At 34.0% G+C, this 18800-nt stretch overlaps 1 protein-coding gene across 26 annotated transcripts in view; it reads left to right on the forward strand.

Moving 5' to 3' along the window:
* LOC145297783 (FH1/FH2 domain-containing protein 3-like) overlaps positions 1–18800 on the forward strand; it is a 760653-nt gene that overhangs the window by 592267 nt on the left and 149586 nt on the right. For all 26 annotated transcript variants that reach the window (XM_080144059.1, XM_080144067.1, XM_080144064.1 and 23 more), the window contains one exon: positions 2951–3072. In XM_080144059.1, the coding sequence (XP_080000185.1) occupies positions 2951–3072 (122 nt within the window). The remainder of the gene's footprint in view (positions 1–2950; positions 3073–18800) is intronic.

An 18800-nucleotide genomic window follows, 5' to 3' on the forward strand; every position in this document is an offset into this window, starting at 1 on the left:
GAAACTTGGGTAGGATATAATTATTTAAGACGACAGCTCAATAAGAATTTATTTCCATTAGATTTGAAGATTACTATGGTATAGTCAGCTAGGAAGCAGCTCCACAGTATTGTGTTCCACAAAACGGATAGTTCCAGGAAAGAAACTTTGCTTGTGGAATTTTCGTTTAATTTTAGCTACTGATAAAGTAGATAGAGTAATAGAAATCATTGATAGTTGTTGCAGCTAGACTAGTATTTGTTGCAAATGTTTTGTCAAATAATTATCCCAGATTTAATATATTCAAAATGAAAAAAACAAAAAAAACAATGAATTTAACGAGGTTTATACAAGAGTGCTCAATAATAAATAGAGCAAGATTTACATTTTTATGGATTTATGTAAACCCTTTTTATATCGCTATATAATCATAAAAATATTTCGGTCAACATTTACGAATAACCAGAGACCTCATCAGTCGAGAATAGTCCTTTTTAAAGGTTCATATCCGTAATAAATTGGGGCTTTATAAATATGTATTATACTACCAGGCTGCCCGACGTTGCCCGGTCGTAAAATATGCATAATATTATATTTTAATGGATCAAGTAAAGATTAGATACCTCGTAGCAGACGACAACAATAAACGAACAATTCAAGGGGCACCGGTTGTTCAACCTTGACATTGCCGTTAGTTGTTTGTAAACTTGTAAATAGGTCAAATAGCAGACATATTCGAATGTTCGCGAGCAAGATTTTTTTAAAATATATTTACAAAACTTTTAAAGATTTAAAAGAAAAAAAATATATATATATATATATATATATATTTACAAAACGTTTTCTTTAATATTAAATATTTACAAAACTTTCAAGGATTAAAAACAACTTTTTTCTATTTACACAAAACTTTTTGTGTAAGTAACAAGAACAACATAAATGTAACAAAATATATTCAAATAAATGGGTGTCTTTCTGAGTGCGGTTTATAAATTAGACTAGCAGGGTAGGGCTGGAGGGTTTAGCTTTGACCAGGTATAAAATACACTTAAATATATTTTCATTTGTCCAGATTTAGTATATATTATTATAGAGTTGTGATTTCAGTAATAAATGGGATAGTATCGTAGTAATCATTAGTATTGGAGATTTGATAAGGGGCCCGGTTTATCAGGAATTTGTTTATATTGGACTTGAAGGCATCCAAGTTGTAGTCAGGTGGTAAACAGGCAGACGGAAGAGAGTTCCACTAGTGTGCACTTCTAAGAAAGAAGCTTTGTTCATGGAATCTATGTTTTGGTTTTGGTACAGTTAAAGAGTGGGGAAAATTTTGACAGTGGTTTCAGCTAGACTGGTGTTTATCGTGAAAGATTGGCGAGGGGGGACCAGGGATTGGAGCTCAGATGAGCACTTTCCATGGAAGTAACGATAAAACAAAGACAGGCTCGCAACGTCTCTTCTGTGGAAGAGAGGTTGCAGGGAAGAGAAAAAGGCATCTCCCACTAGGCTACGAAGTCTATTTTGCACTCTGTCAAGGCAGGATAGACTGTTTTTAGCAGCTCCTGCCCAGATGTGGCAGCATCCTTGGACGTACTTGGCTTTTATTTAGAGAATTGCATCAGTAGTGGGATATCTTCTGGAGCAGTAGAAGGATCCTACCATTTTTCCAGCGACCTTGGCAACAGACTTGATATACATGTTCCATTTCAGGTCAGGAGTAAAGGTCAATCCCAGAAGCTTATCAAAATATGGAGTCTCTCCTAGATGAGAGCCATCCATTTCAATTGATGCCAGATGGGGATCAGAGCGTTGATGATGTAAAAATAGGAGCTTGGTTTTAGGTCTAGCTACGTTAACGAGCTGTGATACAACAAAACAGTCTGTTACTGGATGATTGTGTATACTAAACCATGGTTTCAAGTAACAATACATTGTTTGAAAATAGTGCCAAAATCCACTTCATCTTATTCCATTATCAGTAATTTAGGTGACGAAAATAGGATTCCACGTGTTGTTTGTTTGTGCCATATCAACTCTTTTTCGATTATTTTAATGCTTAAAACAATATCCACAGCAAATAACATTTGTACACATCACTAGGGAGGGAAGCGTTTGTATCTTTTCCCGATTCTATTGTGTGAATGAATGTGATAGATTTGACTGGATTTTAACGTTTTTTTTTTTGTTTTTTTTTTTGTCAGTTTCATAATCTCTGTTGGCATCCATTATGCCAGTGATGCACCCATGCTATTTGTTTAATGTTTATGGACTGACATTAACGGAAATGAGCAATGGTTTTTCTAGTTCTTTATTGAAAGAAGCCTTTTGTTTGCCGATCAGATGCGGCCATCTGATTCAAAGATATCAAAACTGTTTATGAATAAAGCAGACCATTATCTTGAAAAGATGGCGGATATTGCATTTAAGAATAGTTTTCTCTTATTCTCTCCGAATTCTTTTTCTCTCTCGTTATTTTGCTTCTTTCTTTGACTCTCTCTCTCTCTCTTTCTCTCTTATATTCTGATTCACTCTTCCCCTCTCTCTGATTCACTCTTCCCCTCTCTCTGATTCACTCTTCCCCTCTCTCTGATTCACTCTTCCCCTCTCTCTGATTCACTCTTCCCCTCTCTCTGATTCACTCTGCCCCCTCTCTCTCTCTCTCTCTCTCTCTCTGATTCACTCTGCCTTCTCTCTCTAATTCTCGCTTTCTGATTCTGATTCTTTTAATTAGAACTGTTAAAACAATTTTTCTAAACATAACTCAATCCCAGAACTAATATATATATATATATATGAACTTAATGAAACAAATTTTGATAACTCACATTTAGTATAATACCGATATTAGATGACCATGTGTGAAACTCTTATGCAAAATTCTGTTCTTCTTTTCACATTTTATCTTCCATAATTCTTTTTTACTCGTTTTACTGATTGCCTTCATTTTTTTCCCCCATTTTTCTCTTTCCAGTTGGATGATTGTGCCTTACAGATTTTTAGATACCGAACTGGTGTCAGCGAATATGGAAATTATTTGGACTTGGAAGCCACCTTGGCCGAACAAGCTGACGAATTGGAAGGATTTGTAGACCAGTAAGTATTGTTTCCGCATCTTCTTCTGGTGTGTTTAGAGTGATTGGGTATTGATCCAGAACTTGACCTAAGGTTGCATCTTTCATCAGTCTGTTAGAAAAAGCTGATGCAAACACTGCCAGACGATAAATTCATTCAAAATGCTGAAAGTAAAAATTTAACGCAAGATAAAATTTACAGTATGTTTAATTATATGAAAGGATATTTAAAAAAAAAAATCTTTCAACAAATATTTCTAAGTAATTTTTTTTACCCCCATTTATCTTTTTCTTTTTTCGCCTTTTTCTCAATAACAATGTCTTTGATTGTTTTTTAATTTTGCAAAAACATTAGCCATGGTGAAAGTAAATTTTTTCCACAACAGATTTTCTGGGATAACTCTTTTTACCCCTATAATTCCTAGGGGGCATTATAGGAGTAAACTTGCTCCCAAATCGTTCATCCATTCATTACACTCTTCTCAATAACCACGCCTTGGATTGTTGTGAACTTTTACACAAACATTAGTCATGGTTAAAGTAAATGTTTCACTCGTGGAGGGGGACCTCGCATGCTCGGCTTGTTTCATATTTGGGTTGCTTAAATTACTGTTCTTATCTTCAGTTTCATTTTGTAGAGTTTTTTTTTTTAATGTATTTCCATTTTTGTATTTCAGGTGCATACCGAATTAATATTATGTTTCTGAATTTTTTTAGAAGAGTATTGGTTTTATAAATTCTTCGGACTACTTATCTCATCTTGAGTGTCATTTTCACTCAATCCAAATATGAATAACCAATCCTCTCAAAGATTCAGAATAATTAATTTTCTTGTTTCGACAAATCGATTGAATTGACACTTGTCATCTGCTGCCAGCTAATCGCATGAGCTTTTCTTGCAGCTTACCGTAAACTATCAGAAAATGGCAGCGTGACCTTGGGTCAAGTTCTGGATCAGTACTTTTTCTTTTTTTTTTTTTTCTTTTTTTTTTTTAATTAGGATTTTTCAAGTTAAACTATATCATTTCATCAAGATGTTAAATTCAAAATGCTGAAAACAAAACTTTAACACAAGGAGATAAAGCCTGTCATAAGTTTGAGTATGTGGACATGTTTTTATTTTTAAGAAATCTTTTTTTGTAACAAAAGAAATAATTTTTCAAAGAAATATTTAAAAAAAACAAAAACAAAAACGAAAGCATGGACATCAAGTTTGTTTTTTTTTCTCTCATATCTATGAATTTTTTTTTTTTTTTAAGTTTCGATAAAAAATTTTTGGACCAAAAACTTTGTTTTTCATAGAAACATCTAGGATTAAAAAGTTTTTAATTTTTGTAAAGTATCTAAGAAGTTTTTTAAAGAAAAGTTTCAAATTTTTTTCTTAACGAAAACATTTTTTTTTTTTTTCATAGAAACATCTTTGATAAAAAGCAATTTTTAAAAATCTTTTTTCATAAAATGAATCGGAAAATGTTTTTCCCACAAACGGAAACAATTTCGTTGTCTGCTGACAACTGATTGTTGATCAGCTAATCACATCAACTTTATTCTTCTGTTTTTCCGACAGCTTACCATAAACATATGGAAGATGCCAACACAATCGTGATTCTTTATGTCCGATAAAAATTCGTCAGAATATCTATCTATATAATTATAAAACTCAAAAGATCTTGTAACGGTGGGTGGGGGTTGTAACCCAACATCCGGTTTACGACTTCCGGTTGCGCATGCGTACACAAACAAAACCATAGCGTAAATAAATAATCATCTCGACAATAAAACATTGTTTTACTGTGTAAGTTTTAAGGTTCCAATTGTTTTTTTTTTTTTTTTTTCACGTTTAATTTATTCAAATAAACAATTGTTAATACTTTCTGCTTTTTTTTTTTTTTACATCATTCATTTTCCCATAACAGCGTAAATAATCAACTCGACAATAAAATGTATTGTTTTACTGTGTACGTTTTTAGCGTCCCAATTGTTTTTTTTTTTGTTTTTTTTTGCGTTTACATTATCCAAATAAACAATTGTTAATACTTTGTTGTTTTTTTTTTTTTACATCGTTCATTTCCGCATTGTCTTAATTAGTTTTATTGACCTTATTAGTAACATATAAATTAAATATTTGACCGAATGGGTCATGAGTGTTTAAAATAAATAAAATAAGGTTACATTTTATTTTCATTTTCTATCTAAAAAGCCATTCATAACATGGGGAGAGTGTTAACTATTCTGTACTTTCAACTAACAATTTCATTTAAAAAAGATATATCAAAATTTGAATTTAACTTGAAGTATTACGGTATCTGTTCAGTGCACATTTACCTATAAGTATGGCAAACCACTTATAATTCAATGACTGTAAGTTTTTTTTTTTTCAAAAATAAACAATTATAAACAAAACTACTAATAGAAATCTATATTCTTTTTTCATTTTAATATACTTTCATAGAAATGTTTCTGTTATGTCACAAAAAATATTTTCTTTACGTCACAAGTGTCACGCTTATACACTAATTCCATAGCTAATATAACATACTGACCCAACGGGTCACAGTTAGTCTAGTTTAAAAAAAATTGAATTGAGTAATATTAAAGACCTAGCAGGGCTCCTTAATCAGCGTTGCCCGGTGGAAGTCTGCTTCTCCCATCTCTAGCAAAAAAGTAAACAATGGTTGTTATTGATGACCATTGCCGTCCCTGAACAAATGCAGACACTGGCGGCAGTGGCTGAAAATGAAATAATCTGGCTTTCACTGGCGGGTAGTGATGGTTTGGGTTGATAACATGCAGGTACTGTTTGAATTTTAAAAAAAAAAAGCAATTAAAGGAGTGTGTAACTCAGTATGAATTAATAAAAGTATGAAAAATGGTCCATTAAAATAATAATGGAAAGTATAAACAAAAGTTTTAGAAGTTACGGATTCTCACCATATTGAATCATCAACTTGGCATGAAGCACTCATTCTAAGTCAACAGCCTATAACTTTTTGCCAGCTTCTCATAGGTGAAAAGTCTAGTCGAATTAATATTTTTGTAAGTCACATAGTGATTAGAAAAACGCAGACATACGAGAAATTTCCTTAATATTAATCCTTAAAAGCCTAGAAACTTCTTTTGTCATTTTGTATAGAGATTAGTAGAAGAAAGTTTTAAAAAAGTGATAAAAAAAAAAGCTTCACATCTAATTTCTTTGTGTGTTATTTACGATTTTTTTTTTTTTTCTAGAGCTTCAGGCTAGAATTTTTTCTTTCTGTTTATTTCTTTTATAGTGAAAGAAAAAAAAAATCAAGGTACATAAGATGAGGCTAATTTTGGGTGGGTCTCTTCTGAATTAATCTGAGGTTCACCACAATAACTGATTTGACTCATTATCTGTTTTAAGGACTTTTTATTTTATTTGTTTGTTTACTTATTTTGTTTTACAAATTTGATGGAGAAAAAAGTTGAAGCAAATTCAAATTTCAATATCAAAACTCTAATGCATGCTACGTAAAATATTAAAAAAAAAAAAAAAAAAAAATTGCAAAACAGAATTCTCTCCCTTACTCTTGATCGTTCCTAAAGACATGAACCAGTGTTTTGCATTGAAACTTGATCAATAGCACTGTTAATCCTATTTCTATTTTTGTACAACTACTGGTGAACTGTTTGTTTAGTATTTGTTATATACACTAGCAGGAGACTCGGCATAATGAGGATGTTAAACTGAATATAATGACGGTAAAAAAAATGTATATACTTTTATTGACGGAGTGTATATATTTCCTCCTTGTTTCATTTTACTTCAGAATTATCAGAAATCAAGGGGACACTTCCTAGGGGCTAAAACTTTATCTCTATATGAGATACATAGATACAGTAGAACCCTGGGATATGCTGGCCCCTGATTAATTACAGTATTTGCTCCGCTTTACCGTATTTATAGTGTTATTTGATTATATACATGTGTATTATATACTTACATACTTTGATTATATACATGTGTATTATATACTTACTTACTTTGATTATATAAATGTGTACTATATACTGTATTTCGTTACTAATTTTAATATGTACTGTATAAAATTTTGCTTAGGCCCTACCATATGGTGATTTCACCAATTCCGGAACAGATTAATGCTGTATCCCGGAGTTCTACTGTATTCGAATATTCTATTAAAGTTCTCCTTAACCTCTCAAACACAGTAAGAATAGTAAAGCAGTTAAGAATATTTATTTTCCTCTCCCCAATTGACCATTTAAGTATGTTATAAGTTGCTTGGCTTTACTGGATACCAGGACGAAAATTCATCTAGTCCGGTGGAGTATCCAATTTTGTGCTATTACTTGGGGTAACATCGTTTGTAGAAGCTGCCCCATTCCTCGTAAAACCTAGTAAGGATTATCCACACCTAGAGCTTATTTGGATAGCGAACCGTATGTGATTTTGAACATTTAGTCAGGGTTTACTTGTAGTAAAAAGTATCCTTATGTCGGGTTTCTCTGACCAACTCCTGCACAGAGAAACCTTAGACACTCGAGGGTAGTGTCTAGTATTCTTTATGCTTACAAACACTAGTGTTTCCTGCTTATGCAATCATCAGTGTAGGAGATGACAATTCCTGCCAGTCATGAAATTCAAACCGAGCCACAAAACCATCTTTTGCTCCATTTGCTAAACTCCCACCTCAGTACCACTAAATGATTGCCACGGAATTATATATATATATATATATATATATATATATATATACTACTACTAGCAAAGATAACCATGCTTTGCACAGGATTTTGCTGTATGCTCGGGTAACCGTGTAAGCCCATACCTTAACCTTTGACCTTGTAAAATGGTGTGCACAATCTCTAGGTCAGAGATCATCATCATGTCAGATTTGGTCATGATCGCTCCAGTGGTGTGGGCTGTAGGAGAGTATATGTACATAGGCTATAACCTTGACCTTGACCTGTGGCCTTAACCTTGAAAAATAATGTGCACCATCCCTATGTGGGAGACTATCATCATGCCAGGTTTGGTCATGATTGGTCCGGTTATGTAGGCTGTAGGAGAGTTGTACACACACACGAACACTACTACTTTATACAAGGGCCTGACAATATTTTTCGGACACTTTAGTATTCGATCTTCCGAATGTCATAGTGGCGAAATTCCTTCAATAAAATAACATAAATATATAAAGACAATACCTGCAATAAAAATCGAAGAAAATCGATTAGGTAAGGAAAAATATTTAATTTTCATCATTTTTTACAAAACACACGTGACATTATTTTTCGGACATTGTTGAAAAACTGTTAATAGTCTGTAATATCACCTTTCTTCTCAATAACTTTTATCAATCTCTCTTCATAATGATCAAACATATGCACAATAACATCTCTATGTGTTTCTATTAGTTGTTTTTTGGCATCTAGTATTCGTTCCCATAGTTGAGCCTCTTTCGTTATTTCAGGTCCATCATAGACAAGTTGCACAAGCATTTGCCAAACATTTTCCATAAAATTTAGATCTGGGCTTTTTTCAGGCCATTCCAAAGTAGTCATATTCACTTTAGCCATCCATTCTTTCATGAATTTTGACACATGGATGCTGCAATTGTCTTGCTGAAGAAATAAATCATTCCCCATCTCTTTTTATCCTTGGTAGGGCTTTCTCATCCAGCAACTGTTTGTAGCTTTTGCTGTTCTGCTGTCGTCTCAGCCACTCCAACCATATATTTCCATTAGCAAAAATCATACCCCAAACCATAACTCCTCCTCCTCCCACCTGTCATTTGTTCAGTTCAACAGGCTCACCTCTTCTTGACCAAGTACACCATCCATTGGGCCCATCAAATTTGAAACGCTTTTCATCAGTAAATATAACCTTCTTGAAGTCAACATGCTTTGTTAACCACCTTTTAGCACTCTCCAGTCTTGCTCCTTTGTGTTTCTTTGTTAGTGTAATTTTTTTTCTTAGCCTTTGCATACTTCAAACCAATCCTATACAGCATTCTTTGTACTGTTTGGACGTTTACATCCAATTCACATTTCTGCCTCATTTTTCTTGCTGTAACTTTTTCTCCAGATGTCAAAAGCCGTGTCACAGTCCTCTTCATTCTCCTTTCAGTCCTCTCACCAATTGATTTTTTCTGTCCTCTCTTCTTTTTCTGCTCGGAGTTTGTCTTCAGCATGTATTCGACCCTTGATTTCAACAGCTTCAAATCCATGGCAATCCTTCTGATGCTGAGTTCATCTTCCCGCTTCTTCCATGCCAAACAAACCACTTCTTTTGAATGCATTAAACTGAATTGTTTTGCCAGTAGAATAGAACAGATAATTGATTCTAATGATGACAGCAACATATACATGAACATAGCTCTTAATAAAATAGGATTTTTTGTCATTTTCGCAAAAATCACAAATAACAAAAATTATCAAAGACAAACTAAAAAAAAAATAATTACACTAGAAGTAAATTTTCACTCCTCAACTACGTACTTACAATCTCCCAAGTTTTTGGCACTAGTAACCACCTTGAAGTACTTTTTTCAAAGTGTCCGAAAAATATTGTCTGGCCCCTGTGTGTGTGTGTGTGTGTGTGTGTGTGTGTGTGTGTGTATATATATATATATATATATATATAATTTGGGCGAATATGTTCTGACAATTTAGAGTGTTCGTATGAGCAGAAGTTGTGAATATTGCATAGATTCTAGTTGACGGCCTTAGTTACAATTCTGCAGACAGTGCACATCCTTAAGTATTTTTAAAGGAACTTGATAATTATAATTAATTATTCTTTATAACTGCATACACTAGTGCTTCATGCTTAAGCAATCATCAGTGTAGGTGTGAGAATTACTTTTAGTCATGAGATTAGAGACGAACTGATGATGTAATAAAAAAAAGTGTAGGGGGGTGTATTTATGTAGTTTATAACCCAATATCCAGCAATATTTTGTCAGCAGCATCATCCAGCAAGTTATGTAAGCAGCCGGACGATGCTGAAGCGATTATTCAATCAGATGTCAGTAAAGACGTGCTTCAATAAAAATGTGAAATTCATTAAATCAAGAAATTTTTCAAACTAAAAATGACTTTTAATACCCTACTAGCTGTATAAACCCGGGGTTGCCAAGTTGAAAAATATTGGCAGATGGAGGGTTTAGTCCCATGCTCTATAAAATCTACCAAATATCCTAACTTCTTACAATTTTCCTGAAAGTGGATCACATGTTGGATTTGTGGAAGCATCCATTTTTGTCTATGAAAATTAAACAGGAAGTAGCTTAAAGGGGGAATAACTCTTACACCTTAAATAATAAAAAAAAACTTGCTTTCATTTTTAAAGGCAAATGGTGTAATCTGATAATGATTAAATATAAATTAAAAATAAATTGAAAATAAATAAATAAAAAAAATAAACAAGCCAAAAACTGTTCCCCTGACTGATGCCTTGAATTTTAGGAGAAAAATAAAAATTAGCCTGAAAAGGTGTTTTCACCCCTAAAACACCCTGTCTGATGCGTCTGAGAAAAGTTTTTGTGAGACACACAAACACACACACATCCATTTTACCTTTTATATAATAGATTAGCAGTTTTTTGAGGTTTGTTTACCCAACTTTGGCTGGTTTTGTTTCCCCGAGATGTTGGGGGGGGGGGAGAAAACCAGCTCCCCATAAAAAGCAGATTCTCCAAATTGAATAGTAATTGTCTGATATAAGGGATTTGTTCCCCCCCCCCTCATTGATCAAAGCTTTATTGCTTTCTGGACGTTCCCGGCATGAAAGCCAAGGAACGGTTACTGTTTCAACTTAGTTTCACTTTATTTATACGAAAAAGCCGAACTGACATGAGAGGGGCCGAAATAGAGAATTTTGTAAAAGTCGATGTAAATAAATCTAGACATGACGCGCGTTCGCAAATCCTAGATATTACGATCTAGACGGTATATAAAAAGTTCTAAAAAGTAGTAAGCCCACGGAGCCCCCCCCTCTCCAAAAACCCTTTGCCGAACATATAAAAAAGGAGGAAAAGAATGTGGAAAAAAAAAAAAATGTGACGTCTTTGCCGTTGCATCCATCGCCAAACCGGAAGTGGCGATGGTTTAAATTAAGACTAGTCAATCGAAAAAAGGGGTAGACTTTCAAAAATATGGCCAAAAAAAGCAACCCCTCCTTGTAGAAAAGTGGCTAGTTGAGGGTGAACGAATTAATGTTTTGAGCCAATTTTGTCGTCCGAAGGCTCGAGCTTCAAAACAATACCAATCTCATGAAAATCAATCGTCTCTATTAAAAGATTTAGGCAGACATATAAACATATATACATACATTTAAACAGACAGGTGAGACTTATATAATAGATGTCCTAAATTCTGTCGGACTGATTATCAAGGTTGTATCTTCGACTGGCATGAGCAAAACTTATTCAGTTGATGCCACATAAATAAAACATTCATATATTGATTCATTATATTTATTCGCTTACATTTAATGCTTGTTTTAAGTTTCTGTCAATCCCTGGTCGTTCAGATGCACGGTAGGTCTAGAAGTATAAGCCATGTTTAGTTTCATAAGTTTCAGATGGTTCGTTGTTTTAAACAAGTCTTGAGAGGTGACTAGTTTGCAGTAGACAGAACAGTTTCCGATGGTTCGTTGTTTTAAATAAGTCTTGAGAGGTGACTAGTTTGCAGTAGACAGAACAGTTTCCGATGGTTCGTTGTTCTAAACAAGTCTTGAGAGGTGACTTGTTTGCAGTAGACAGAACAGTTTCCGATGGTTCGTTGTTCTAAACAAGTCTTGAGAGGTGACTTGTTTGCAGTAGACAGAACAGTTTCCGATGGTTCGTTGTTCTAAACAAGTCTTGAGAGGTGACTTGTTTGCAGTAGACAGAACAGTTTCCGATGGTTCGTTGTTCTAAACAAGTCTTGAGAGGTGACTTGTTTGCAGTAGACAGAACAGTTTCCGATGGTTCGTTGTTCTAAACAAGTCTTGAGAGGTGACTTGTTTGCAGTAGACAGAACAGTTTCCGATGGTTCGTTGTTCTAAACAAGTCTTGAGAGGTGACTTGTTTGCAGTAGACAGAACAGTTTCCGATGGTTCGTTGTTCTAAACAAGTCTTGAGAGGTGACTTGTTTGCAGTAGACAGAACAGTTTCCGATGGTTCGTTGTTCTAAACAAGTCTTGAGAGGTGACTTGTTTGCAGTAGACAGAACAGTTTCCGATGGTTCGTTGTTCTAAACAAGTCTTGAGAGGTGACTTGTTTGCAGTAGACAGAACAGTTTCCGATGGTTCGTTGTTCTAAACAAGTCTTGAGAGGTGACTTGTTTGCAGTAGACAGAACAGTTTCCGATGGTTCGTTGTTCTAAACAAGTCTTGAGAGGTGACTTGTTTGCAGTAGACAGAACAGTTTCCGATGGTTCGTTGTTCTAAACAAGTCTTGAGAGGTGACTTGTTTGCAGTAGACAGAACAGTTTCCGATGGTTCGTTGTTCTAAACAAGTCTTGAGAGGTGACTTGTTTGCAGTAGACAGAACAGTTTCCGATGGTTCGTTGTTCTAAACAAGTCTTGAGAGGTGACTTGTTTGCAGTAGACAGAACAGTTTCCGATGGTTCGTTGTTCTAAACAAGTCTTGAGAGGTGACTTGTTTGCAGTAAACAGAACAGTTTCCGATGGTTCGTTGTTCTAAATATTCTTACTGTGTCGAGATGGGGAAGAAAAAAGTAAACATGTGAAATTGCTCCAGAAAAGGTTTAATATTTATGAAGCAATTCTGGTTTCTGATTGGTTGGTAGCAGAACGTGAATTAATTCGAATCGTCACTTCCTAGCAGCATCGTTTATAAATAGAATCGTCCGACTGTGTGGGATCATACCCCATTACAAGTCCAAAATATTGCAACAGTAGGTGTCTGACTAGTGTGTGGATAAATTATGCTGAAATCAGATAGTCTAGCAAAACGGTTAATCCAGCAAGACTTTGGAATCAAGGGTGCTGTAAAATCAATGTTGCTCTCTGTATTAGTATTATCCCCGGATGTTGGTTAGTTCTATCTTACTGCAAGAACTCTGACACCAGGGTCGGAAAATTGGATTTAGAAGTCAATGCCCATGAGAAGGAGGCACTCTGACCTTCAAAATGTGCCATGACAGCCCCGTCAATATTCCCAGTAAGGGTGCCTCAAGCGATTAACAATAAACTAACACCTTCTCAAAGAGAGAAGGCAAAGCTTGGGAGGATGGACCTCCTAGAACTGCACAGAACTTTACTCCCACTGCAAAATAAACAAGAACCAGATCATTACTTGTGATTCATATGGCCTGCTCCCCATTTAGTTTGATCTTGACTCTCATGAGTTGTTGGTAAATCCTAAAAGATATTTACAAATGTGCCATAGAAAAATGCGAAAGAATAATTTTAGATTACAAATAATTACTGTTGGCCCATCGTTAATTGCAACATTAAAAAAAAAAGATAATTAAGTATTTTTTATGTGCACGCATTAATATGAAATAATTAACAATTGTTATTGTCATCATTATCATTAATTTTCTAAACAAGTAATCTTTAACAATGACTATTCTCTTAAATGGTTTGGTCTGTTTTAAACGATGATTAATGACTTCATTATATATATATATATATATATATATATATATATATATATATATAATGAAGTCATTATATATATATATATATATATATATATATATTAATATATATGTTTGGTGGTTAAATTTTAAATTCTGAAAAAACAACATATAGACACACATATATTTGAATTAAGAATTTATTGTTTGACAAAAGGAATATATAGAAGGGGTTATATTAATTTCTTTAATCCATGGATTTTCAATAAAGGCTCATATCATCAGAGGAAATGAAATGCGGTTAGCAAAATGTTCAGCTGTGAATAGACACTTATTTTGTTTTTCACCAAAAATATTGAAAATAGTTTTTTGACTGATTGTTGATAATTATATGGAGAGCGAATTTGATACCATCTGGGCAGTCCATTATCGGAAGGAGTAACCACCAAACTTATATATTGCTCTATTCTTAAATATTGAGCTTTTCGTTTTTGGCTAGGATCACCCTGAAATTGTTACTTCAAGTAATATCTATCAGGATTTTCATCTGAATTCTATCAGTGTCTTATCTCGCTATATTAATATATATATATATATTATATATATATTAATACCGTAGTACCTTTTAACGTAGGCACGGTTTTCAAGATTTCAAAAAAAAACATAGTCGTTAGAATTCAAAATGTATAAGTTTGTGAAAGCAAAAAGCGTCGAGTTTTTTTTTTTTGTGTTATTTTTATTACATTTTCAAACAAGGCACATTATCACTTTGGTGTAGGGGGTTACTATCAGGGGCAACAGCTACTGGGATACTATGTAGGGAGTTGGGCAGCAAGATGTTAGCTCACGTTACACTTTAGCTTCTGCATGTTAGTACAGCTGGAGAAGCAGGGACCTGGAATGGAATTCCAAAGTCTAGTGGTTCTGGGGAAGAAACTACTGGAGTAGAAAGCTCTTTTACATCTAGGGATCTCTACTGTGTGAGGGTGAGATTTTGCTGCTTGTTGGGTTTGTCAAGGGTGTTTACGTCGTGGGGGCACAAGTGCTTGCAGTTCGTCAGAGCATTCACGATTAAAATACTTGTAGAACAGGCAGAGGGATGCAACATTTCATCGATGAGACAAAGGCTGAAGCTTAGATGACAGTTCAGGACCTATCAGATTGGCGACTCTCTTTTGAACCTTGTTCAGGAGCGAGACACACGCCCAAATATAACAAAAATACTCCATACATGGGCGAATGGTGGCCTTATAGAGGTACAAGATACTTTCGGGTGTTAATAGTTTTCTAGCACAGTAGAGGGAGCCTACCTTCTTTGCAGTTGTTTTCATTTTCATATTAATTCAAATTCGTACACATCCCATAGAAAGTTTCTGAACTTCTGAGATGAGGATTGATGATACGCATCATTTGAATTGTTTAGTTGTCAAGACAAGCCTAATTATTGTTGATCAACACCTTTAACCATTACGTCAAAAAAACACATTTTAAATGACAGTCTTGGAGGTGGGGTAAAAGCTTCAATCCTTACTACAGGTGAAAAGAGTTTAGTTTTAGTGTGGACGTTCATACAAACTGAAGTAAAACAAATACATAAGAGAAGTTATTCGTATTGCATTTGGTTACAGTTACACTGAGAAATAGCATTTGCTGGTTAAATGGTTTTAATTTCTATTTTTTTCTCAACCAACCAGTTCACTATGAGGTGTCACTTTAATTGCCTTTGGTAACGGTTTCTTATTGTACGATGTTTTGTTATGTCCCAGTTATAAGAAGGTTAGATGTTATTATGTGTTTCTTTTTATTAAAATGGTTTCGACGACTGGGCAAGATGATCTGAATAACTTTAATGGCTTTTAAACTGTCAATTACAGAATATATAAAAGACTTTAAATCGTAAACATTTGTTTTCTTTCTATTTTAAAATAATTTCAACTTACAATGAAAAATACAAAAAGAAATTCTTAAAATGTGAATGTAAAAAAAAAACATAAGGAATTTACAGTTTTGTTTTTATTTGCATATTTTAAATGCAAAAAAAAATTGTCTATTTAAAAAAAAAAGTAAAAGGAAAAAAAAGGCTTCCATGGTTTTGTTTTTGTTTACTTACGTATGCGCAGAATTTTTCAAACCGGAAGCTGTAAACCAGACGGCTGGTTTCAAAGCCCAAACAAGACGATTTGAGTTTTATGATATAATAGAAGATAGAGAGGCCAAAAGTCATATAGAAACAAACGGTGATTAACTCAGGTTTAGTATGATGATAGATATAAAAAGAATATATATAAACCAGGTTGTCTTCATCTTATAAATAGATTAAATGTGTTGAATCTATTCAAAGATAATCGCTGAAATTTATCACATTTAAATTTCGAATTGCCCTTTTTATACTTTACATTTTTTAACAATGACATGATTTGACCTTGACATTGTTTTGATAACTATAAAAAAAAACTTGTATTCGCAGTTTCTTTAAATTCATTCTTTTTCTTGCTTTTTAATTGCTTAGATGAAAAAATACCTCCAAACTCCCAGAATAGTTTTCATAGTTCATTACACCCCTCCCTCTCTTCTCTCTCTATATACTCTCGTCTCTCTATATATATTCTCCTCTCTCTCTCTCTATATATATATATATACTCTCTCTCTCTCTCTCTCTCTCTCTCTATATATATATATATATATATATATATATATATATATATATATATATATATATATACTCACTATCTCTATACTCTTCTCTCTCTCTCTCTCTCTATATATATATATATATATATTTATACTCTCCTCTCTCTCTCTCTCTCTCTACATACTCTCCTCTCTCTTTCTCTCTCTCTCTCTCTATCTTTCTATATATATATATATATATATATATATATATACCCTCTATCTCTATACTCTTCTCTCTCTCTCTCTCTCTCTATATATATATATATATATATATATATTTATACTCTCCTCTCTCTCTCTCTCTCTCTATATATATATATATATATATATATATATATATATATACTCGCTATCTCTATACTCTTCTCTCTCTCTCTCTCTCTCTCTCTATATATATATATATATATATATATATATATATATTATACTCTCCTCTCTCTCTCTCTCTCTCTCTCTCTCTCTCTCTCTCTCTCTCTCTCTCTCTCTCTCTCTCTGTGTTCTCCGTTCCTTTCGTCTATTTTATTTTTATAAATAAACAAGAAATAGGCCCTGATGACATTGAAGACAAAGTGCAGCTACAGGAATTTTTAATCAACGAATGCCCTTTGACCTTCATTAAAAGCCTTCACACTTAAAACATCTCCACGTGGTCTAAACCAGCATGTCTAATCCTATTTGCTTGACATAAAAAGAAAAAAATTTCCAACATCTTTTCTTAAAGAAACATATGTTAATTGTTAATGTAGGTATTCGCTTGTCTCTTCCTCCCCCTCCTCCTCTTTCCATCAACTTTTGTTTTGTTTTGTTTTTTTTTGTTTTTTTTTACTGTAATCTGTGGCCTAGTTTAGCTTCTCTTCAATCCATTCAAGTCCTTAATAGTTATATAGCAGATGAATGCAAACTATACCTATATGATGAGCTGAACACAGGAAAAGGGTAAATATAATATACCGTCAGTTAATCGCATAAATAAAAATATTATACAGTGACCATGAGTAAAATCCATCTAATAATTGTTTTAGGTTACTGACAGATCTTGTGCACGCAAATGTCTGAAGAGACAATGGATATCCCCTGTAAAACTATCAGCATTTGCAGGCAAAATTAAACCTGGTCAGTGAGAGTTGAGGATATGCGTTGCATGGAGAGAAATTATATGAGAATATAATGGATTTGAACTGTTAATTTTAAATACATGTTTAGATCTGGTGATTGGAGAAAAATTAAATTTGGACACTATAGGGTGTGTAGAACCGGTGACATTGTTAGTAGGGCCACGTTGAGAGAATGGGTGTGAGTTCTTGGGTTAGTAGGTGTAGAACAGTTGAGGTAGCAGGGTCGGTTCACAGGGAAAGGCCAAATAAAAAGGTGAAGAAATGATAAGAACGAAGTTGAGGGAAGGAGGGATAAATAAAGACCTGGGCAGATATATTCGATTGGAAGTCAATTTTTAAAAGTCGTACAACCGGTGTCTCTATGTAAAACAGACGTTGGCCTGAGTATGATGATGATGATGATGATGATATAAGACGTTTCGCCTTTAAGGCAAATCTAAAACTCGTATCTTTTCAGAACTTTGGATTTTATGTCTCATTAAATTGAAGACGACTTCATGAAGTAAAAGCGTCGTTTACTGACCGGGTCGTCGAGGACTGCAGGATTAAAACTCAAAATGCAGATAAGTGTCCTTTTGACGACAAACGAGTTTAAAGAGCATCACCCCTCCTCCTCCCCTGCCACGCCATGCCACTTGCCAAAAATGTCTACTCATTTCCAGTTCCTCCATTAAATCAGCAAATTACCCAGAAAAGCGACCTCTACGTTCGCCGAAAATGTCAAAAGGAAGAGCAAAACTGACATTCTAAGGAAGAGGATATGAAAGGAGAGTAAGAGGTCAGAGGTCATTGCTAGTTGTGGTCATCAATGACCAATTCCTCGTACATCGTTTAATTATCAATAACACGGTGACAAAAAAAAAAAAATAATTAAAATATGACCCTACATACATACACTTAATGCTTTTTAACCATTTTTATTTTTTTTTTTCTAATATATAAAACGCTATATGTCTGTCTGTCTCCATATTTTCAAACTCTATCTCCTCCGATATGAAGTCGCAGAGCGGCGCTAGGGGCCTCAAATGATTGGATTTTTTACTGACTGTTCTTTTATGGGTCTTTAGCTGGTTAAAATAATTTTTAAGGGGTCAAAATTGAAAAACTCATTAAACATTGTGTCCATTCATCTTGGTTTATTTTTAATTGTTAATCAGTTCATATGCGTGTCACGTTGGTACAGTGGTAGCATCATCAGCTTTGAATGCTGCAGTTTCGGTTTCGATTCTAGCTGATGGCACCCAAATATTTTTTTTTTTCTTTTTGAAAATCACGACTCTATAATAATATCTGCGAAATCTGGATAAATTAAAATATATTTAAGTGTATTTTACACTCGGGCAAAGCCAAACGCCCTTTCCCCTCCACTAGTCATATATAAACTAGT

Source organism: Euprymna scolopes, chromosome 18 (genome assembly GCF_053919585.1).
Source record: "Euprymna scolopes isolate OS-2025 chromosome 18, ASM5391958v1, whole genome shotgun sequence".
Lineage (NCBI taxonomy): Eukaryota > Metazoa > Mollusca > Cephalopoda > Sepiida > Sepiolidae > Euprymna > Euprymna scolopes.